This window comes from Uranotaenia lowii, chromosome 3 (genome assembly GCF_029784155.1).
Source record: "Uranotaenia lowii strain MFRU-FL chromosome 3, ASM2978415v1, whole genome shotgun sequence".
In the NCBI taxonomy this organism is placed as follows: domain Eukaryota; kingdom Metazoa; phylum Arthropoda; class Insecta; order Diptera; family Culicidae; genus Uranotaenia; species Uranotaenia lowii.
Window position 1 is genome coordinate 96,139,371 of NC_073693.1, and position 24,293 is coordinate 96,163,663.

A 24,293-nucleotide genomic window follows, 5' to 3' on the forward strand; every position below is an offset into this window, starting at 1 on the left:
GCAGAGCCTCAATCTTCTCAAATATCTTTTTGTTTTCAATCAAAAGTTCACTTTTCAAAATTTTCAACCTCATAACTCTGCCCTTGCGTCAGAATCAGTTTTTTTCTAGAGCTCTGCCCTTGCGTCAGTGCTCTGCCCTAGCATTCGAGTTCTGCCCTTGCGTCAGAACCTCAATCTTATTCAATCTTGTTTTTGATTTCCATCTATATATTACATTTTAGAGCTCTGCACTTGCGGAAGAGGCTCAACCTTTTCAAATTTCTTCTTGTTTTCCAACAATAGTTCGTTTTTCAAAATATTCAATCTAATCTCATAACTCTGCCCTTGCGTCAGAATCAGTTTTTTTTTCTCTAGAGCTCTGCCCTTGCGTCAGTGCTCTGCCCTGGCATTCGAGCTCTGCCCTTGCGTCAGAGATCCATCATTCCAGCCGGTCATTTATTAAAATTCTCTACTTTTGATCAGAGTTCTGCCCCTGCGTCAGAGCTCTGCCTTATCAAAACTCACTGTTTCTACTGTTCACTTCACGAAACACCCCAGTTAATTTCCTTTGTCTTCAATAATATCATTAACTTACCTGGCGGAGGGAGTCTCAACTACGCCATTGTCGAATCCGCCAGTTCCATTTCGATTCGAATATTTTTCACATAAACAACACGCATCCGTTTATTGCAATAGTCGTAGAACAACTGATGTTTGCTCTGTTTGCGCATTAGGATGTTTTCTCGCTTACTCTCAATATACACGATAAAACGCAAAACCTAATAACGCGTCATTTTATGACCAATTCTAACATTCTTATTATATTTACGAATTCTTTTATTCATTTCATCTATCCTTTACACTATGGTCAATAATGCACATTGATCATAGAACTTTTGTAGGAAAATCAAACGATTTTCGTTTGCTTTTTCTGATTATTTCAGCTTTAAGCGTTTGCCTTTACGTCCCAGCTCAAACTTTTTATTCTGACCACCAGATGTCGCTTCCATAACAATCCTCCCATCTCAATGCATAAATTTTAATCGCAGAAATATTTCTCAGTGAGAAATATCCCAGTAATTACACCATGAGAAATATCCTTGTGCGTAAAGAGGGAGCAACGTGAAAATACCTAGAAATTAATTGTTTGATATTTTATTTATTTCTGAGTGTACGGTCAATAATGCACATTGACCATAGAGCTTATACGAAAATCAAACGATATTCGTTTGCTTTTTCTGATTATTTCTGCTTTAAGCGTTTGCCTTTACGTCCTGGCTCAAACTTTTTTTTCTGACCACCAGATGTCGCTTCCATAACAATCCTCCCATTTCTCAATGCATAAATTTTAATCGCAGAAATATTTCTCAGAGAGAAATATCCCAGTAATTACACCATGAGAAATATCCTTGTGCGTAAAGAGGTAGAAACGTGAAAATACCTAAAACTTAATTGTTTGATATTTTATTTATTTCTGAGTGTACAATTCGCCGTTTTTAGTACCGAGCATGAAAAATCTAGATATGGTGGTCTCACTTTGGCAAAAAGTAGACGAGGTTTGGATGCGGAGGAGGGGGCGAAAAGCAGCCGAAATTTGACAGCTGGCTCGATTGTCACTTCGATGGTGAACACCCTGAGTCCGACCTTGATACCAAGGATCGGACAAGCAACATCCGCTTTAGGATTTTGGTTGTTTGGTCCATCCTTAAAATATCCTTCCTATTATCACAATTAATCACAGCTATTTCGGAGCGTCCGAAAAGTGCGGAGTGTAATGTAATTTATGATACAAAAAAGTGTTTCGAACAAATGAATGATTTCAGTACTCAAATCATTTCTTTGTTTCCGGAAGTGTAATTTAAATAAAATAAAATAAACTAAAACACAATTTGGTTTTCAATCTTTTGATCTTTGGTCTACGATAAGCTTATGCACAGACATACATAGACTTTTTTTTCCAAATTTCTCTGATTTTTTATCTCAAACACCTGGCATCCCTGGACCCCCTATTTCGTAAACACTTCAGCCAGCTGTCAAAACTTTTTGCAATATGGCTGAACGTGCAATTGGGCTGTGAGACCACCATACTATATTCATCATGGTACCGAGCGTTCGGCAGTTTTTTTTACCGAATGATCAGTAATTTTTACCGAACAATCGGGAAATAATAGCGATTAACTGATAACATTCGGTAATTTTTACGGAAAATTTTGAAAGGGCGGTAAATAACTTGTTGGTTAAATGAATAACCGAAGTCTTTGTTACCCGGTTAGTGCATAGCTGTGCCGAAAGAATCCCCTCACTCGCAGCACAAACACTACCAGATGGAAGCACCGTCGTTCCGTCTAGGGCTAACTTTGTGTCCCTGCCTGGCATACCAACAAACGCACATACACCGGGCCATAAAATCATCCGCAGCGCTTCCAACTTGGTCAATTCACTGCCAACTTTCGTCGGCGTCGGTTTGTCAGCAGCGTATTTGACGTTCTCCGTTTTGGTTTGGTTGTTCCCCTCGTTTCAATTAGAAGTGTGAATTCAAGTGCAATTGTAGCGTCCAAGATGAAGTTATTCGTCGCTTTGGCTGTGCTCGTCGTCGGGGCCCTAGCCTCGGAAGGCCCTAAAGTCACTGATAAGGTAAGTGGACGGATGTGCACGGATCCAATTGCGGCCAATAACGAGCTGGTTATTGTGCTGATTCCTTTAAGGGGGTAAGGGAATAAGAATAAGTCTTTATTGAATTATGCAGCCTTTCTCGAGCACGCTTCCCAAGTACTCTTCTTGAAGTAAAAGATGGGGGCAGATGATGAGATAATGAAACCGGTTTTTCTTGTTCTTGGTTCTTTGGTGGTTATTTTCTTTCCAACAACTAGATCACTTGCAATCCGTTGTTGTACTTGGCTTTGTAGAACCTGTAATTTAGTTGCAAATCAGTTTATTAACCCCTTATTCAGCGCGTTTCCTTTGTACAATTTCTCCGGTACGGTAAATCGGCTGCGTTCTTTTTTTTTTTTTATCTTCTTCTCTTTCGACAGCAACTGATTACGTGTCCCATCGTGATTGGGGTTGAATCTCTTGTTCTATAGTCGTTCGTTGTCCGTCAGTTAGTTGAATAAAAATTGACATAAAATCAGCTGAACGAAAATAACCCCAAGCACAAAAGAGGACAGTATTTTGAAATATGCCCCACCTTTCGCTTGTTTACTTGGCATACATTAAAAAGTAAAACAAAAAAAAACCCATCATCAACATCATTGTTCTACCTACCGGGTTTCAAAAAGCCGAAAACATTTCTCTCCTAAAACCCATTATTAGCAGCGTGGATTCGTTTCACTTTTAACGTGTTGTTGTTTTCATCTCTCCGCATCATAATGTAGGTCTTTTTTGACATCAGCATCGGCGGCAAACCGGAAGGCCGCATTGTGATTGGACTTTTCGGAGGTACCGTGCCGAAAACCGCTAGGAACTTCAAAGAACTGGCCGAAAAGACCACCGTTGGCGAGGGGTGAGTGTTGCCTTTTATGAGGCTTCCGAACATTCAGTTTAATTTTTTTCTTGGGAATATGACCTTAATATGTTCAATCGTGTTGGAAGTCATCAAATAAAACGACCCTGAATGTTGAATTTTCGAATTTGAATTTTTACCAAAATAATTTTTTTTAAGGAACCATATTTTGCTGTTGAAATTGAATCTGAATTCATAATCTGAATTTGGAATCTGAATTCTGAATCTGGATTCTGAATCTAAATTCTGAATCTGAATTCTAAATTTGAATTCTGATTCTGAATTCTGAATCTCAATTCTGAATCTGAATTCTGAATCTGAATTCTGAATCTGAATTCTGAATCTGAATTCTGAATCTGAATTCTGAATCTGAATTCTGAATCTGAATTCTGAATCTGAATTCTGAATCTGAATTCTGAATCTGAATTCTGAATCTGAATTCTGAATCTGAATTCTGAATCTGAATTCTGAATCTGAATTCTGAATCTGAATTCTGAATCTGAATTCTGAATCTGAATTCTGAATCTGAATTCTGAATCTGAAGTCTGAATCTGAATTCTGAACCTGAATTCTGAATCTGAATTCTGAATCTGAATTCTGAATCTGAGTTCTGAATTTTGAATCTGAATTCTAAATCTGAATTTTGAATCTGAATTCTAAATTCTGAATCTGAATTCTGAATCTGAATTCTAAATCTGAATTCTGAATCGGAATTCTCAATCTGAATTCTGAATCTGTATTCTGAATCGGAATTCTAAATCTGAATTCTGAATCTGAATTCTCAATCTGAATCTGAATTCTGAATTCTGAATCTGAATTCTGAATCTGAATTCTGAATCTGAATTTTTAATCTGAATCCTGAATCTGAGTTCTGAATTTGGATTTTAATCTGGATTCTTAATCTGAATTCTGAATCTGAATCTTTCATTTCTACTAACTTTCCATCCGTCTAAAAATTTCCTAATCTTAAGATTTTCTTACAAGACAAGACATCACTTTTCACTGATAAGGCCGATAAATTAAGTAACAAACATAAATTACGGAATAAATATCTTTATAGAATCTGAATGCTGAATTCAGAATCCGAATTCTGAATTTTGATTCTGATTCTGAATCTGAATTTTAAACCTAAATCCGGAATCTGAATTCCGATTTTGAATTCTGAATCTGCATCTGAATCTGAATTCTTAATATGAAATCTGAATCTGAAATCTGAATCTGAAATCTGAATCTGAAGTCTGAATCTGAAATCTGAAATCTGAATCTGAAATCTGAATCTGAATCTGAAATCTGAATCTGAAATCTAAATTGAATCTGAAATCTGATTCTGAAAACTGAATCTGAAATCTGAATCTGAAATCTGAAATCTGAATCTGAATTCGGAATCTGAAATCTGAATCTGAATTCTGAATCTGAAATCTGAATCTGAAATCTGAATCTGAAATCTGAATCTGAAATCTGAATCTGAAATCTGAATCTGAAATCTGAATCTGAATCTGAAATCTGAATCTGAAATCTGAATCTGAAATCTGAATCTGAATTCGGAATCTGAAATCTGAATCTGAAATCTGAATCTGAAATCTGAATCTGAAATCTGAATCTGAAATCTGAATCTGAAATCTGAATCTGAAATCTGAATCTGAAATCTGAATCTGAAATCTGAATCTGAAATCTGAATCTGAAATCTGAATCTGAAATCTGAATCTGAAATCTGAATCTGAAATCTGAATCTGAAATCTGAATCTAAAATCTGAATCTAAAATCTGAATCTGAAATCTGAATCTGAAATCTGAATCTGAAATCTGAATCTGAAATCTGAATCTGAAATCTGAATCTGAAATCTGAATCTGAAATCTGAATCTGAAATCTGAATCTGAAATCTGAATCTGAAATCTGAATCTGAAATCTGAATCTGAAATCTGAATCTGAAATCTGAATCTGAAATCTGAATCTGAAATCTGAATCTGAAATCTGAATCTGAAATCTGAATCTGAAATCTGAATCTGAAATCTGAATCTGAAATCTGAATCTGAAATCTGGATCTGAAATCTGAATCTGAAATCTGAATCTGAAATCTGAATCTAAAATCTGAATCTAAAATCTGAATCTAAAATCTGAATCTGAAATCTGAAATCTGAATCTGAAACCTGAATCTGAAATCTGAATCTGAAATCTGAAATCTGAAATCTGAAATCTGAATCTGAAATCAGAATCTGAAATCTGAAATCTGAATCTGAAATCTGAAATCTGAATCTGAAATCTGAAATCTGAATTCTGGAATCTGAATCTGAAATCTGAAATCTGAATCTGAAATCTGAATCTGAAATCTGAATCTGAAATCTGAATCTGAAATCTGAATCTGAAATCTGAATCTGAAATCTGAATCTGAAATCTGAATCTGAAATCTGAATCTGAAATCTGAATCTGAAATATGAATCTGAAAAATGAATCTGAAATCCATATTCAAATTCAAGATTAAGATTTTCAACCAGATTTCAGATTCACTTTTAAGATGCAGTTAAAAAATATTGGTGTTGTGTGGACAGAGGTTAATAATTATTTTTGCGCCGCAACCAAAATTCAAAGAAATTGAGTACTGAATGCTTCAAAAATAGTATGAAAATTTTCATCATAAGAAATTCCATAAAACTTGAGATAATAACGAGTTTACTAAATTGCATGAAACGTTGCGTTCTGACATAATTTCCCTTAAAATTAACCCAGAGCAGCTTTGCTGTCTGTATTTTTTTGGGAAAGTCGTTTTTTTTGCTTTGATACACTCGCAGACTAATGTGGAAAAAATTACCCAATTTTTACGGATATTCATCGAAAATGATAAAGTTGCGCTTGTGGGAGGCTATCTTTTGAATGTCGGTTTATGAAGATTTAATATAGATTAGTCTCTTGTAAACGTACTTGAAAAATAGGATTAAAAACCATGCAGCTACGCTACATTTTTTTCTTTCGGACTTATTGTCTAATACTCAAGCTTATTGGTGTTCGGTTGATTCTTGTAAAGAAAAAGGAATATGTGTAATTACACTAGAGAAAAAAATATTCATGTCAGACTGTAGACTCGAGATCGATAGTTGATTCTAAACTTTTCTTCATATGGACCTTAAAATTAAATACACTTCATCGAAATTCTACGTTACAAATATTTTTAACACAGTTGGTACGTAAAAGTAACTAGAGAGTTCTTAAACAGTATCAATTTAAACCGACTTGATTTGAGTTTTTTGGATTAGGCGATGACTGGATAAGACGCGAAAAATTTTATCTCGTGTCAAAAGTTGGAAATGGAATTCGTTATTTAATTAAGTTGTGAGTGAGATTTGTGATATCGAAAATGTTTACAATTGTACCGAAATCCAAGCAGGAAGTTGCTCCATATTTTTCAGGATTGAATGGAAAATGGATCTGAATGGAAAATGGATCGAAGCTAAGTATCTTTCTATTTATTTGTTTAAACTCTGACCAAATGAGTGATTTCTTTTCTGTTCATTACAAAAGGATTAATGGGTTTTGGTCTAGGTTTTGTCTCTGGCGGGGTCTTATTTTTGCTTTGCTATTTCTCCGGCTAAATGGCAAGGTACGGGTGAAATTCCATATTTCTAGAAATTAGGCTGAATTATTCAAAGACAAATTTAGAATTTTATCGAAAATTGAGACCACGGCACAGGTTGATTGTAATATTTTTATACCTATACCATATTGTCCAATGTCTGATGCAATTTGGGAAATAAGTTAACTTCAAACACGCTTTGGAGTACAATACAATATTTTTAAGAATGAAATGAAAAAATGTTACAAAATTTCAGATTATTATGTGAACATACCGAGTTTAAATACATAAACATTAATCTTTAGACGATTTCTGGTAGAACAGATAAAAATCAATTTAATTCACACTCTCTGTCGGACCGTTCAACAGCCCAGATTAAAAATTAATAAGCGATTGAAGCGAAAAGTAATATTCGTGTTGAAAGTAACAATTGGAAGACTGTGAATAGAGAGATTTCAGAATATTACATTGGTAATGTAAATATTAATTATTTCCAAACCCTATGCTTTCTTGGTTAGTTTTATCTGAGAATAAAACATATTAAGTTTTTTGTTTAAGATAAATTCAATTCCATCTGTTATTTTACTTTTGATTCATCTATATATATAAAAATGAATGTTTGTCTGTCTGTCTGTTCCCTATAGACTCGGAAACTACTGAACCGATCATCGTCAAAATTGGCATCTGAGGGTTTTTGAGGCCGGAGATGGTTTCTGTAATAGTCAAAACCCCATCCGACTTAAGGGAGGGGGGGCTTCCGTACAAAGTTTGTAGTTTTTCGAACCAAATTAAAGTCATGACATCCATTTTCTCGAGAATTTGTTTTCCTTTGGGCGGTTTGTTTTTCGTCTCCAAGGTCGAGGCGTCGCGAGCCAACGTCGGGAAAGGATAGTAACCAAGGCATAGCATACTGATCAGTGGGAATATTTTGGCGCGTATTTCTCAACCAAGCATATTTTCAATGCTAGGGGTGGCGATATGAAGCCTTGATGTAATTTTTTTTTCTACTTGATTACAAGCTCATTTGTACAGCACATGGTTATGAATGACGCCTAGATGAGACCTTGATTGACATTTTGCCGATCGAATAAAACATATACATTTTTTTACCAAAATCTTAAATTGAAAAGTCATGCACCCTTTTTAGAGATTTTCTTTTCTTTGAAGGGTTTGTTTTCCGTCTCTATGGTCAAGCAAACGTCGTCGCAAGTGGATAGTAACTAAAGCATACTGTTCATTGACCGCTGGAAAATTTAACAATCAGGCACCTGATTCTCAACCAAGTACCTTTATTTCTTATGCACGTGGGAGCGACATGCATCCTAGATGTGTGTTTTTCTTGCTTAATTTCACGTGGAAATAAATGACGCCTAGATGTGACACGGATTGATATTTTATCAATCGGATCAAAACCAATTGAAAGCTTTGCAAAAATACGTTCATATTTAGTTCGTGTTAATGTAGGTAGCATTCGACTTTTCATTCAAGGAACATTAGAACATTTTCAAACGTTTAACTTTTTCTGTTAAAAAAAATTTAAATTATGTTTACTTCTAAAAATTGTTACTACGGCCCAAATACACAACTGAACCAAATTTAGAAATGAAAATGGGAGCTTTTTATTTTAAATAATTCTGAAAAAACCATCGTACTTTTTGCTTACATACCAATTGAAGTACGTGCTTAACATGAAAAGTGTTTTCGTGTTACATGACTGCATAAAAAAGACTTTTGATACGCTTCGTTTTTGAAAAGCGAGACTTTAGAACTGATATTCAACTGGACGCAAAATTTTTATGAGAAATTTTAAGTATACCCTTAAAGTGTTAAAAACAATATTCCCTCCTGTCAACTTACACGGTGGGGCAAGGGCTATTATTCAATATGTTGAAAAGACCAGAAGGGGTATGACGAATGTTGAACCTGAAGCGAGATATTGAAAATTTTCAAATGTCTTTGTTAATTAAGGTCATTAACAGCATTCGTTAAAAGTGGAGTAACAAACATAAATTTGTACTGCAAGAATACTGCAGATATATCAGTGAAACTTGATAGAACTAAACACAAGAATACGTATTAAATCCATTTTAAAGCTCTGACGCATCTGTGAATAAGCTTTGCGTTGACACTTGCCTCAATATACGGAACAAATGTAAACTTAGAAATTTGTTTTTGCCAACATTTTTGAATATTTGACTTTCAAAGAGAAAATAAAAAAAATACTGAGAACTTATTTAGCGATGCAACTGATATTTTTTTAAATATTAATATATTTTTTTAGTAGTAAATTTATTTAAAAAAAAAAAAGAAATTTGCATACATAACTAATCTATATATATAAAAATGAAATTCTGTCTGTCTGTCTGTCTGTCTGTCTGTCTGTTCCCTATAGACTTTGAAACTACTGAACCGATTTGCGTGAAACTTGGCAGGTGAAGGTATGGAATGCAGGGGAAGGTTCCTATTATGGTTTGAGACCCCTCCTTTTCTCATGAAGGGGGGGAGGGGCCTCCCAAAGACCAAAAGACATTTTTTTTTCATAACTCGAGAACCCATCAAGCAAATGGTGTCAATTTTGGCATGGAGTGGTATTTGGGAACGAGGAATATTTCTATGAATATTAGGTACCCCTCTCTCCTCTCGGTGGGGTGGTAGGAAGAGGGGAGGGGGGCTACCTTACAATTTTTCATATAACTCGAAAACTAATCAAGATATTGGAACTAAATTTGGCACGGGAAGGTATTTGGATACGAAAAATATTTCTATGATTATTTGAGACTCCTCCCTCTTACCAGTATGGAGATGTTAAGGGGAGAGGAGTCCTCTTTTAAAAAATTTTACATAACTCAAAATCTAATTAAGAAAATGGAACCAAATTCAGCATGGGCGGGTATTCGGGAACGTGACATGTTCTAATGATTGTTTGATTCCAGCGGAAAGAAAGGAAAGAGGGAGTGGGGTTTCATACAATTTTTCTGCATAACTCATGAACAACAACAGCAAATGGAACTAAATTTTCCATGAAGCGATATTTGGGTACGAGAAATGCTTCTTTGTATATTTGATACTCCTCACTCCTTCAAAAAGGTGGATGAAAAGGGGGAGGAGAGGTCTCCCTTACAATTTTCAGTATAACTGGAGAGCTGATCGAGCAAATTGAACCATATTTGGTATGTGAGGGTATTTGGATACGAGAAATGTTTCTATCATAAATTAAAGCCCCACTTTTTTCAGCGGAGAGATATAAAGGGACAAAGGGGGGCTACGTACAAAAAATATTTTTTCTATGTGAAACAATTCCTTTCTTGCAGTTAGATTATAGAATTGGGAATATAGGAAGGAAAGAGAAGGCTTACATTTCACTTTTTTTTTACAAAATCCGAGAAATTGACAAAACTTAACATGGAAAATCATTTGGTATGATTCTATGATTATCTGACATACTATTCTCCTTTCAGTGAGAAGGTACATAGGAGAAGGGAGGTGAGCCCAATACAATTTTTTTAGCATAAGTTCTCAATTTATGCTAACGAAGCCAACAAATGGAATCAAATATGGCATGGAAAGGTACTTGGTTACGAGCTATGTTTCAACGATTGTTATAGACCCTTACGCTTTACAGCGTAGAGAGGGGAAGAAAGGAAGGGGCTCATTATACATTTTGTCGTAAAGTTTAAAAACTTATCAATCAATGGAACTCTATTCGATCTAAGAGGATTTTTGGGAACGAGAAAAAATGGGTATGATTATTAAAGATCACGACCTCCATTCAGCAGAGGGTGAAGGGAAGGACAGGGAAGGGGACTCTCTTATTAGTTCCAGAACATATCAAGTAAAAACAATCATATTTTATAAGTAAGATTGTTTGCGTACGATTAATTTGAGACTTTCCAGACAGATTAAAATTATCAGATTTTTAACACAAATTTATACAGCAAGATTCAGAATAATAGTTAAAGTTATCTTTGTGTTTCAATTCGAAAATCAAGCCGCAGCTCTTATTTTATGGCACAATAAAATTTAGAATAATTTTTGAAAATATCATTTGATTTTGAAAGGTGTAGCAAAGCACACCGGGTCAGCTAGTTTAATTATAAAAAAAATCAACTCATCAGTATGTGTAAAAAGAAATTTAATAAACAGAAGAAACATTTGAAGTTGGATAAAGATATCCGATAAAGTAGATATTCTATAACAAAGTTTTTACAAGTTGTTTGTTGAATAAAAGCAAACAAAAGTGATGAATCTGTACTACCGAATCCAATTCTTTTATAAAATCAGAAGGAACGTAGGTTAATATAAAATAGTTTGCCATTGTTTGATTTTTACACTAGTCAAAAGTGTCTCCTGATCATATCCCTTCACCCATCCTCGAAAAATAGTTATTTGCTAGGATGCAGAGGTAACCTCGGTCCTAAAGCATGAATTTGTTCTTTTATCCCTTTCTCTCTTTTTCAAAATCTGTCTATTGACTACTAGGACGTGGCCGGCGCCGTTATTGATGTTTAAAGAGAGAGCATCAGTTTTGTTCATTGTGAATGTGCTGTCAATCCCAGACACCATTCTTTTGACCTCTGGACAAAATTGATGGCCTCGGTCAATCACGGAGTAGCAACCATTGGCGATGTGGAACTAGTTCTACTGAGCCACGCCAGCGATCATGGAATTCGAAATGTATTGATCTTCATCAAAATTAAATTGATCAAAAAAATTTTAAAGCATCGAATTTTTAATGCCTTTAAAAAAATTTACAAAATATTTCGAGTTCAATGATTCAAGGTGGATGTGAGTAGTCGATCAAGCTAAGCTAAGCTAAGCTAAGCTAAGCTAAGTATCAATTTAAACCGACTTGATTTGACAGAAACTAGGCTTTTATTAAACATTAATCCGATGTGAGTAATTAAATTCTCTGGATAGACATCGGTGTTGAGTTTCTCGAACTGCATAAATTTTACGGTCAACCAACATCTGTTTATTTTTTTTCTACCGACAGCAATTACGAAATATGCAAATAAATCTGCCGAAAAGATAGCAACTGGCTCGGCTCATGGAAACCAGTTTTAATTAAATAACATGACTTCCATCCCACGTTGTTGGTGGCTTCGTTTAAGTTCACGATCGCCTATCCCAGACAAATTTAGCTTAAATCAAGTTTAATGCAAACGAAAACTGCCAGACGAAAACGTGTGTGTACAATTATGTAATAAGATGAAAAAGTGAAACAGGTGTGCTGGTAATGTTTTGTGGGAAATTATTTACAGCACAGAACCGCCCATTTTCTGGATCAATGTTTTGAGAGACTCACTTTAGTTCCGATCGGATCGTTATCGATTGTGTGGATGAAAATTGTTTTCACCTTGCCTCTCTATGCTATCTTGACAGAAACAATCGTGATATGGCAGCTTTTTAATTGTTCGGCAAATTCAATCATCGGGTTGGTGGCTGTTATTAATATTCAACGGAATCTCTGTTGGTTTATCGTAATCAATGGAAAATACGATGGGTGGGATGTTTTCGCAACTGTATCGAATCAATTTTTTTGAAATATTTTGCACTATAATTGTGTTTTCTCCTCGAGAACGGTCGATTATTTCTAGATATAAAATTGTTTTAGATTTTACCCAGAAGAGTTTTAAAAAGACGCGAAAAGCTGACAAAGATTGATTTTGCTACAATCTTCCCATATTTCTTATTGAATTTATAAATTGGCATAACAACCATTAAAAGGTTCGGTTCTTTAGACGAAAATAAAATAATGTTATTTTTTCAGAACAAAGCATTAAATTTTCCCAAACATAGTTGTTAAAATTTACTTCAATATGCAAAAAATCATGGATGAGTTTTGAATCAAAACGAGGTTTTTAGACCCCAGGGTTCAAAAACGACCCCAAATCGACTCACTCTAAAACAAACGTGATTATGTGATTGGACCCTGAAATTCTGAAACGGTTTTCGTTGAAGAATTTAATGTAAGAGTTATGTTAAATATGGTCAATTTTAGTCATTCGCTAAATTGCTTGTGAAAAATCACACACTTATATCGAAACTTTTCCATAAATGAACAAAAAAATGTTCAGAAATTTGCTCAAATACTGTGAAATTCTTTATTTCTCTGTAATTTCGGAAACCTTGATTGAGCATGAGAAACGGTAAATTCAGGATCGCTATAGAGAAATAATAATTTCTGGCCCAGCAGACATTTTTGTAGATATATTTCTCAATAAACTTTGTTATACGTTTCATAAACCTTATAGAATCATTGCATGAAACTCGAAAAAACCTCATTTACCTACCAAAGTGGAGGAATTATTCATAAATATTTTTAACTTCTGCTGGATTAAGCGATAAGAATTATACGAATTGGACGATATTCAACACCTTATTCGTACATCCTGAAAGTTTGCGAGAGAGCGTAAGTTTTGCTCTCAATGCATGCAAACCGTTGTCAACGACAATTTTTGCTGCTTCTCTCATTGGACAGCTATTCCAAATGAACCATCTGATTTTTAGTAATCTGGTTGCACTGCTTATCGTAGAGAAAATAACGAGGTAGTTTTCTCACTTGAAACCGGCGCGGGAGAACAAAATTGCAAACATGGCGGACTTTTTTATCATATCCGATTAACATTGTTAACGAACTTCAAATGTTGTTCGAAACAATTACCTACAGTTCATGGCTCCACTTCACAAATCAACCTTGCATATATGTAATCTGGCAGAAAGTCAGTTTTGTTAAATCATCCTTATATCATTGCTCAATCGTGACTACAACATAAATGCACCAAATATATGATTTTCATCCAATTGATTTTCACGTAGATGCTACGATAAGAGTATGTAAACGCGCCCCAATAAGAATTGATGCTTTATGAAAATCACCCACAAATTACGTGAATTTTTAGTGAGTTCAACGGGATGTGATGATGAATGCTACGTCAAATTTGTTTAATTTTGAAATGATATCGTTTTGTATCAGTTTTGAAACGTTTTCTTCTCAATTTTTGTTAAAAGTAATGCAAAACAAATCAAATTTTACAGAATATAATATTTATTTCAATTTTTTTTCAGTGAACCCTAAAAATCATCAAAAACTACCACAACACTTATTATTTTGTGTAAAAAAAATTACGGTTGCGTTTCGGGTAAATTCTGTAAAAATAAAAATAAATTAGAATAAAAAAATAAATATCTAAATGAAAAATATTTAACTTACCTCTGAGCAGTATTATCCTGGACATCCAAAAATGATCTAAACTATTACTACTCCAGTTATCCGAAATGATGACCAAGTTTAAAAAAAGGAGATACAACGCGCTCAGAATATTTATCACTAATAAACGAATTCAATTGACTGACGTTAATTAATTTTTCTAACAAGAACGCTTAAGACACATTCCACCGTGACGTGAAATCGCTTTTCCGGACTTTTCTGCACTGTTATCATTCTAGAAGTCAACCAATCTACTTGAAAATGAAAAAAAACTGTAGCAAACGGTCGCAAATTGAATTTCCTTCAAAATGAATATAATTTGGTCATTTTAAAATTTAAGTTGTTTTTGTTGTGATAAATTACTTTTGTGACGTGAATTCACGCTAGAATTTACCATTTCGGATTTTAGTACATACATCTTTGATTTCCTGTTCTCTCTGTGGAAATAGAATATCGGTGTCTTGGAATGAGTTGTAATGAAAACAATTACCCACAATTTGATGTACGAAGCTTCTCGATTGAACAACAACGAACGAAGTGATTCTTATTTGAAGTTGTGACGTGAATTCAACCAGTTCAAACAAAACGGGATAGTTGACTGAATTCACGTCACGAATAAAAAGTTATACCTGTGGTTATACTGAACCATTCTTTGGAGCCTTCAAATTTTATGCACACTTTCAGAAACGATATTCTTTTGTTCCGACTTTTACAATCATAAATTTTCAGCATCTGCACCTAACTTTTTCCTTATTTTATTTGGCACTTGAATAGCAACATATTGAGGGACCATATGTTGAAATGACTTCATTTAAAGATTCACAAAAAAAATTATTTTTTTCAATCTTTTTGTATTTTTATTTGAAAATAATGAACTTATTGAAAAAACCAACTAAATTATGTTCGATTTGTAAAAATCCGACCATCTGGAGGGTCAAAACAGCTTTCAGAGCACATTTTTCATATAAAATTTAAAAAAGACCAAATTTTGTGACGTGAATTCACTCATTCGAGCAGAGAAATTATTAATGCAGAACCGAAATCTGTTGGATTTTTGTCCTTTGAACACACATTGACAACATTCACACATTGAATCACATTGATATGATATAAATAATTTTCTCCCTTTCTTTGTCATCATTAACAAAAAGAGTTCTTGAATAACTTAAATAAGTGTTGATAAAATATCCCAAAGAAACATTCAATGGTATCGAATCTTTTTTTTTTTTTTGTTTAAATAAAATCAAAAACAGCTTCTTTATGGGACTAATAGCATTGCGCTAATAGTGAGTAGTCAATAGGTAAAAACATATCGAACAGAAAAAAATATCCATCGTTCAGATGCATATTCATCCAACTGTCTTCTACCTACATAATTTTCAGGTTCCGTTTCGGTAGTTGCATCTTCCACATCTCTGTCCGTGAATTTTCGTTCTAAATAAATTTTAACTGATTCTTTTTATAGAGCACCGCGGTCTTCTAATAAGTGTTCGAAATCCTCAGTTTTTGCCACATGAACGAATATCTTTTCCTAGTGAGGTTAACCAGGTATAAACATGGGTGGCATAATCTCTTAGATCCAGGTATTTTAAGTTTAAAGGCAACTTGCAGAAGATGATTCTCACTTCTTTGGTGTATATGACCCAAATATAATATCCTGTATACTTTTAATTTTTAGGTTATAGTTCTGCGTTGCAGCAGATGTTTGGTAGAAACGTTTCCTTTCCCACCGCTCGCCTTAAACAATTCTTGAGAATTGTTTTTTCGTATCTTCGCAGCTAACGAAGATTACTTGCTGTCAACGCCATTGCACACAGTCCGTAAACAATTGTAGGAATGATGAAAGTAGGATTAAGGATGCCAGGTCGTTTTGTCAATAATCAGGACAACATGAAGAAAAAATCAGGATTTTTCAGTACGCACAAATTCTGCCTAAATTGCATAAACATTAGCGAAATACAGGTACTGTAGACGCCTCAATTTTTGCACTGAGGCGAGGAGAATCTTGGTTGGCCTGCAGTTTCTATGGAAAAAGCACTACTTCACTATCGTCTGTACCGAACATCAATACCGGTTTAACTATTTTATTACAGGTTTATTCGATATCCTGTTAATTTAACTTTGAATAAAATTACATTTTAGATTTTTTAACAATGAAAATCTGGTAAATTCAGTACATTAAAACAGCTTTTTCAAAATCAGGACAAATCAGGTTAAATAAAAAAAACAGGTCCTTCGAAAATTAGGACAAATCTGGATATCTGGCACCTCTGGCGTAGATTCGCCGTATTATGCTCCATGGAGAAATAGCTTTTTGTATAAAAGAAAGTAGCATTTTATTTGCCCTCAATCCTTGAAAGTACCAGCGTACCTATCAAAAACATTCCCAAATAGCGAATATCATTTGATGACGTAACATTCAAGGGTTCTATGTTGAGAAGCTCATGAACCGCCGTTTTCGTGAAAAACGGATCGCGAATTAAAAGTACAGACTTATTTGGATGGATTTGGAGGCCTACACTCTCTAACAGTCTTTTAAGCTCCGTTACAATTTGAGCCAGGAGATCATTCCTTTCACAGAGTATCAAAATATCATCTGCGTAAATATGCGAGGATGATAGGCAGTGAAATGCATTCCTCTTGGCCAAAAGATATTTCTGGAAATGTTTGCTTCAGCTTTATTAAGACGTTGTGGAGGACTATTGTGAACAGTCGCGGTTAAAGCAGACAACCTTGTTTAACACCTTTTCCTTTTGTCACCGAAGGTGTTTTGCAGAGCCTCCATATGATATGTGTTTTTCTGCCAGGCCCAAAAACATGATTCGATTGATGAGATAGTTGGGTATCTTAAAATAGTCTACGCTTACTTAATCAAATGCCTGTTTGATATCTAACGAAAAAACGAATAATTTTGTTCCTTTATTCCAATACTCCATCATAATTCTTTTACATGTAAATATGTGATCTTGAGCCAAACGGTTAGCTAAAAAAGCAGCTTGATATGATGGAATAGTTTCTATGGATAAATCAAACTTTACCAGCATGAAATTTGCGAGAATTTTGTAGATTGCGTTGTACAGAGTTATTTTCCTATATTCATCAAATGATTTCGGACTGTCAGGAGGAAAGTTGAAGAACCAAATATCTTGAATGAGTTTGTGTAGAGCCTCCAGATATACATCTGATGCGAAAACGCCAGAAAACGAATGCAAACTTAAGTTTCGAATGAGCTAAATTTTAAAGCTTTGAAACAATTCACAGAAATTCTATTTCTATTCTATTTTGTTTATTTATAAGGGATTTTAATCAGCTTGATCTTTCATCTTCTCCACAGAAACAAAAAACATAAAATATAACACCAGAAATTAAATCCAAACTCTAACATATTTTTAGGTTAAAAACAACCCATGATTAAAAATTGTCTGGTAAAATGATAATAATTGTTACTTACACTAGTTTTCCGCATTTGTGAACTAAGTAAATTGGAGATTTCTTTTATTGAGAAATCAGAAAATAATATTAAAAAAAATCTTAATAGAACTGCTTTTGAGTTATGCTCCAAATATGAAATTTTGGAAAAATAAAAAAGGATATGAAATCGTTTTTTTCACATTTGCTATCGATCACTTAAACTTCATTTTTTGCGTATGGTCAATAGTATTGTTGATATTAGTGAATATTTGATAAAAAGAATGATAAAACATGTAATTTTTTTAAAAGAAATTTTGATTTATCGGTAGTTTTTGACTCGGTGATAACATTTAAAAAATCTGATTTTCTATGCGCATGAGATGTCAATTTAAAACAATGATTTCAAGAGGTTATTTAGCAAAATCGGTTGAAAATTGAAAAAAAATATGGTTGCTTTACTATAACAGTAATGATTGCATTTTCGAATAATTCAACGTACCGCAGTGTACTTATCTTAGTATAGGAAGAATTAAGTAAGATAAATCTCACTCGCTCTAAGCTTAAATTACCAGGATGTCAAATGCCATTTTTCAGCAAGATTTGACCTTGAAGAGGGTTAAATGAGTCTTAAGCGGGATTTTGAGGTATTCTGATCGGGAGGAGGAAACAATATAGGATTTTTGTTTCGTTAGGATTCGCATTTCGTTTTTTGTAAATCTAAAGATGCAAAAATGTGCCAAATTGCTTCAATTTTCCAATAATATTTTCAATATTCATCTGGTGTGACTTTGACGGAATTTTGACGGTTCATTGATTGAAAAGTACGGATTTCACATCACTTTTTGGCATTTCTTGTGGTCATGATCTTAGAAACTTTCAAAAAATAAATCCTCATGCGTAACGTATGGGTTCTAACTTCAGCTTCCTTGAACACTAAGTGACTGTTTTAAAGCATTCCGACCTACAGTCTTTTTTTTTTCTGAAGCATGATTTTTCAGATTATTTCTTAGACTTTGAATAAACAAAAACTGAAGTGTTGCAGCTGAATATTGTCTGAAAAAGATATTTGAGTAACATTACGAGGTTCCCAAAACTGTGATTTTTTGTAAAAATCGGTTGAGAAACAAGAAAGATATAGCGATTTGAAGCGAGGACTGACAAATGTCAAATGTCAAAAACCCTCCCTAATCAGAGCGGATTAGAGTTATGACGAAACACTATTTAAGTAAAAGAACCGAAAAATAAATATAAGAGAATCTAGAACCGAAAAATAAATATAAGGGAATCTAGGCAGATCTTTTTTCGCCATGCATTGTCTGAGGAAAAATATCATAGTAAAAAGTTCTGCCACCAAACCCCTCCTCTCCCCACGAGACGGCTTTTCCTACGGCCCTGCAGACATACATACATTAAAAATATAAAAAAAATGAATCAAAATTCTATTGCTTTACTATGTACATCATAAACAAATGTTAAAAATGGAATTGAAGGGTAAAATCTAATTCAAATAAGTAGTAAGCGACTTAGTGCTTAGTGAACTTCCTTCGCTATTAAAAGAAGAAGTGGTAAGCCAAATCTTATGTGCTGTACAAATGTATCTGAATCGATTGATACATTCAGTTCATTATAATTTAACAAAATTCTTATTTGCCGGACCTTAAGACTCGTTGTGGTATTTTAGTGATCAATGATTTTAAAAACTCTTGTTTAAGCAACACACTCTCCTAAGAACATAAAGTGAGATTGTTACAACTTATAGAATGATGAACTCAAGTGGACAATTGATAAGATAAGTTTTATCTTTCTGGCCCAAAAACTTAGATCCATATTTTGGTACTTCGCATTTGACATGAGCCAAAGCTTGAAAGTTTTCACTAAACAGGCTATAATTGGTAGAATTTATTATTAGCACCTATTAGCACCTTTCTGGTGTGGCGTGTAAATATTTTTTTCCAAATTGTAGAGCTATACCCAATAAGGCGCTAACCATTTTACCAAAGGTGATAATAGCTATTCAAACACACCGGGCATAAGTGACGGTAACCAATACCAATAAATTACAATTAAGGTACACCGGGGTAAGTGTGGACGATGGCTATTAAAACAATACCGTGCACTATTTTCTCAAACTACTAATGCAGAATGTTCAACTTACTTGTAATCTATCCAATAACTGTGGAAAAGATACGATTCAGACAATAACTTCAGCGACTTTTTTGGAATTTTCTATTTGCAACTACGATGTCGAGTTGATGTGCATGTTTTTCAATTGCAAATTTCTCGTAAACTAGCTGGCTCTCGATGGAAAACTCTACATTGAAACAATCCTTACATTCTAAACAACCAGATAGGAAAAGAAACGGCGGTTAAAAATGAAGAAAAAAGAGTTTATTTACAAAAAAACTAAAATTTTGTATCCAACCCCTGAATGGGGTAAGTGTGGACAATTTTCTGTCCTACAACCTTCATGAATTGTATTATTTAGCTATATTTAGCATTCGGATCATGAAAAGTTGGGTAAAGAACTTGTTTGTCCTGTGTTTTTGATAAAATCGGACCCAGTGTGTTGCAACCAGTGTTCAAAATTTTCACAGTCAAAGCTCAATCTTCACTCAACTGACAGCATTCTCTCTGTCAAAGTCAAAGCTTTGGAATAGCTTTCATATTTGTATCTTTCAAAGTAAAGGACCTTTTTTCCGTATTCATTTCCTGTCAGAATCCTTTCCAATTCATTTGAAAGCCGCTCCAGTCATTTTCAATTGAAAATGATTGATGTTTTTGTTCCTGAGTATTTTAGCAGGTCCTTGATGAAAATTTCCGCTTTCTGAATATTTTGTTTCTTTCGTATTCAGAATAAATAGGCAGGCACTACGAGATGTTTTATACTTAGGACTTAGTTTGAAGATCGTTATTTTTCAAAACGAAAGATAACCAAAAGTTGGTTCAATGTTTTTTTGTTGATATTTTGAATTTTTATGAAATATAAATAGAATTGGAAAGAAACGAATGTATATGCCAAAACAATCCTTAATTCCAAGATAACCTCTGAAAACAACACACATCAAAACAATCTTGTGTGCATTTGCATACACCGCATCATGTCCTTTACTCCGCCGCACGCAGTAGTGTTTGTTGTAGTTGCTGTGGTCAAGCGTTGTTTGGCGCTCTTTCAATCCTTCATGACTGAAAATGTCTGCCTTTCAAATGAATATGAATATGAACAGCGCACACAGTCATCGAAAATTGAAAGGCGGTTTCCAGCTTTCATTCCTTATGGACTGAAAGCCGGGCTCGTATTCGTTCAATTGGAAAAGACTGACAGCAATGATGGCTTAATGTGAGCTTGAAAGTCGAAAAGCTTAATTGTGACAGGAATAAGTGTTACGCGACTTTGAGCTTGTGTTGCGTTCGGCTTTCAATGATTGAAACGAAAATTTGTCACTCTGGTTGCAACATAAATTTCACACAATTATTATTGAAAGATGCCTTACTAATAGTATCATGAACTTTTTTTCAAAATTTTTGACGGTTCTAACAATAAAATATCGTATTCAACCAAGAAAACACAATTTTCTTGAAAATTTCTTGAGAAATCAAAAGGAAAATCTACCGTCCACACTTACACACTTAAAGCGGGGTAAGTGAAGACACCAGCAGTCCATTACAATTTACGTGATAACTTTTCTCGCTTTGCCTCTATCGAGCTCATCTCTTCAGCATTTGTAAACAACATGTTCTGCATCACATTGAATGTAATTTTATGAAAATTGTTCCACTGCAGATTTTTTTTAATGATTTTTTTTAAGTTGAACTATACGAAAAACGGTACACACTGACCCCGGTGTACCTTATAACGTATTACTAACAGTCACATTTTAAGATGAAAATACTTGTTAATACCCACTTCTAGACTAAATGATATCTTTATAACAATCTCCCTATGCTTGTTTTTCCATTGCAGCTACAAGGGCAGCAAATTCCACCGGGTGATCCGCGACTTCATGATCCAGGGTGGCGACTTTACCCGTGGCGATGGAACCGGAGGCCGTTCGATCTACGGCGAGCGATTCGCCGATGAGAACTTCAAGCTGAAGCACTATGGCGCCGGATGGCTGTCGATGGCCAACGCCGGAAAGGACACCAACGGATCGCAGTTCTTCATCACCGTAAAGCAAACGAGCTGGCTTGATGGGCGCCACGTCGTTTTCGGCAAGGTCATCGAGGGTATGTCGGTGGTGCGCAAGATCGAAAGCACCAGCACCGATGGACGGGATCGGCCGACGCAGGACGTCGAGATCACCAACTCCGGATCGCTGCCGGTCGATGCTCCGTTTGCCGTGGAGAAGAGCGACGCCACCGATTAAAGTGGGCGTCGTGGGATGTCGGTGAACAAAACTACAAAATAAAGTAAAAAAAACTTCCACACGAGTGCATTTAATGTGATGATAAAGCGTAAAATAAAGGAAAGAGTGTGAAATTTATAAATAATTATATTGTAGTAGTTATTTGTTCAATGTATATCACCTATCACTAATCTAGACCATTGGTCGGCAATATTGGAAAAACTACCTCAATCCCATCTTACTGAACTTAAAATGATAATTTTAATGGATCTGGATATAGATACTCATTTGCATACCAGACTGCCCGGTTTTAGCCGAGCTTACAAAGATTTCACCCAGAAAAAATTGAAAATGCCAGGTCCGATCCTGTAGCACGGATATCGAACAAAAAGGTACGGTTTTTTGCAGAGTTATTCACACTTATTTTAGCGAATTAAATTCACATGCATTTTTTTAAATTGTGAGATAAGATTTGAACGCCACTGATATGCCTTGGAAAAAATCGTTTTTCGTGTGTTTATTTCTCAGCTTTTCTTTTTATGTTAATTTTTATATGAATTGGCATTTCGGAAAGTTTTATTGAAACTAAGTAGAATTTTAATGAGAAAGAATATTAAACTGATAGTTGGACAGGTCAAAGCTAGAGCGTTTTGGGTAGAAGAAACGCATAGATGTTGAAAGAAGTGAGCATGGGCTTTGTGTTATCGACAGCTTTTTAATCTGCCTGCGTGTCTTTGCCTTTTTATGGAAAAAACGCAGATTTAGGCTGGGTTTGCCCGGATATTACTCGGTTTTGAGTTCAAAATTTAGATACCCAATGCACGGATTTGCTCGGCCTGGATACTTACAGAAAAAATCTGGAAAGCTTACTCAATTGAAGATTAAAATTTTCGGTTACATAAATTTTAGTTGAATTTTACTTCATATTTCTGGAATTCGGTAAGGATTATCTATATCTGGGGAATGGAAAAAAATTGATAAATTTAAGAAAAAAAAAATCATTTCACTTGGTTTTTAAAAAGTTTTTCTTTGCCGAGGAAATTTTAAATATTGTGCTTAAATAATTATGATCGAATGTTTCAATTTAACATCATGCAAAGTATTCATTTAAACCAGTGGTTTTCAAACTTTTTTTCACTTACCGCCCCCTTTTGCAAAATTTTCAAGCTCAACGCTCTTTTGGGAAAATTTTTTAGAAAATCTTTAAAAAAAAATTATAACCTAGATCTTTAAAAAACTATTAGCTGTTGGTTTCAAGTTGTTGTAAGACTTAACTCAAAATTCATTAAAAAATTATATGAGGCCCTTAGAGCCAATTAGCAGGGGGCATTATAAGTGAAAAATGGTCGATTTTGATTAAATAATGTGGAATGGTTCTTCATATTTCAAATTATATTTTTTTAGATGAGATTTTTTTAGATCAGTTAAAAAAAAATATTGATGAGATATTTCAAACTATATTTCGTGAATTTTTAGAATTTTTTTACATACAATTTCTTCCGAAAAAAAAATGCCAATTTTCGAAGATATATGGAAAATGACCAAACATAAAAACTTAAAAGCGTGTTTTTTCGAAATTTATTTACTTATATCCTTGAAACTCTAAGGGCCTCATAAAACACCTAATACTATGTAGAGTTTCCAGGACAATTGCTTAAACTGATTTACTAGTTTTTTTTTCATATAAAATCATATATCTTAAATTTTGGTAAACGAAATTCTATATTCTCTATTAATTTGCATTATTGAATACAAATTAATTACTATCCAGCCGGTGAAATAACGTAAAAAAATAGTGTTATTTCTTGATATCTGAATTTGAGTCCTGCTCAAAGTTATACAGCATTCACGGGTCTTAAAATTTAAATTAGATTCTAATAACTGAATTCCGTCAATGATAACCAAATAGAATAAATTTGTATCCATTACAAATGGCACAATTTATATTTTGACAAGATTGAAATAAAGATGAACAAATAAGGTTTTAAAATGAAAATTCTCTTACTTAATTTTTTTTCATATTTTTTTTTACAAAAATCCATCACTAAAGCACAGATGACACCTTTTCACACAGAATTTTTCGAAGGTTTTTTCTGTTTAGCAGATGATTTGAGACAATACATTTTAAAAAATTCTCAAACGTTGCCATCCTCAATTATTCTTTTTTAGTATAACCCAAAATAATCTTACATAACCAGATCAATATGTAAAGCGTATACTAAATTGTGATAATTCCCAAAATTACTTTTAGATACATTTCTAGAAAAAAAATATTTAGATTCT

At 34.1% G+C, this 24,293-nt stretch overlaps 1 protein-coding gene across 1 annotated transcript; it reads left to right on the plus strand.

The window, feature by feature from the left end:
* The first annotated feature begins 2,400 nt into the window (after positions 1-2,400).
* LOC129757617 (peptidyl-prolyl cis-trans isomerase 5) lies at positions 2,401-22,155 on the plus strand. The gene is made up of 3 exons (XM_055754893.1): positions 2,401-2,613; positions 3,354-3,481; positions 21,629-22,155. The coding sequence occupies exons 1-3, from the start codon at positions 2,539-2,541 to the stop codon at positions 22,029-22,031; spliced, it is 606 nt and encodes a 201-aa protein (XP_055610868.1). The 5' UTR covers positions 2,401-2,538; the 3' UTR covers positions 22,032-22,155.
* The last annotated feature ends 2,138 nt before the right edge of the window (positions 22,156-24,293 follow it).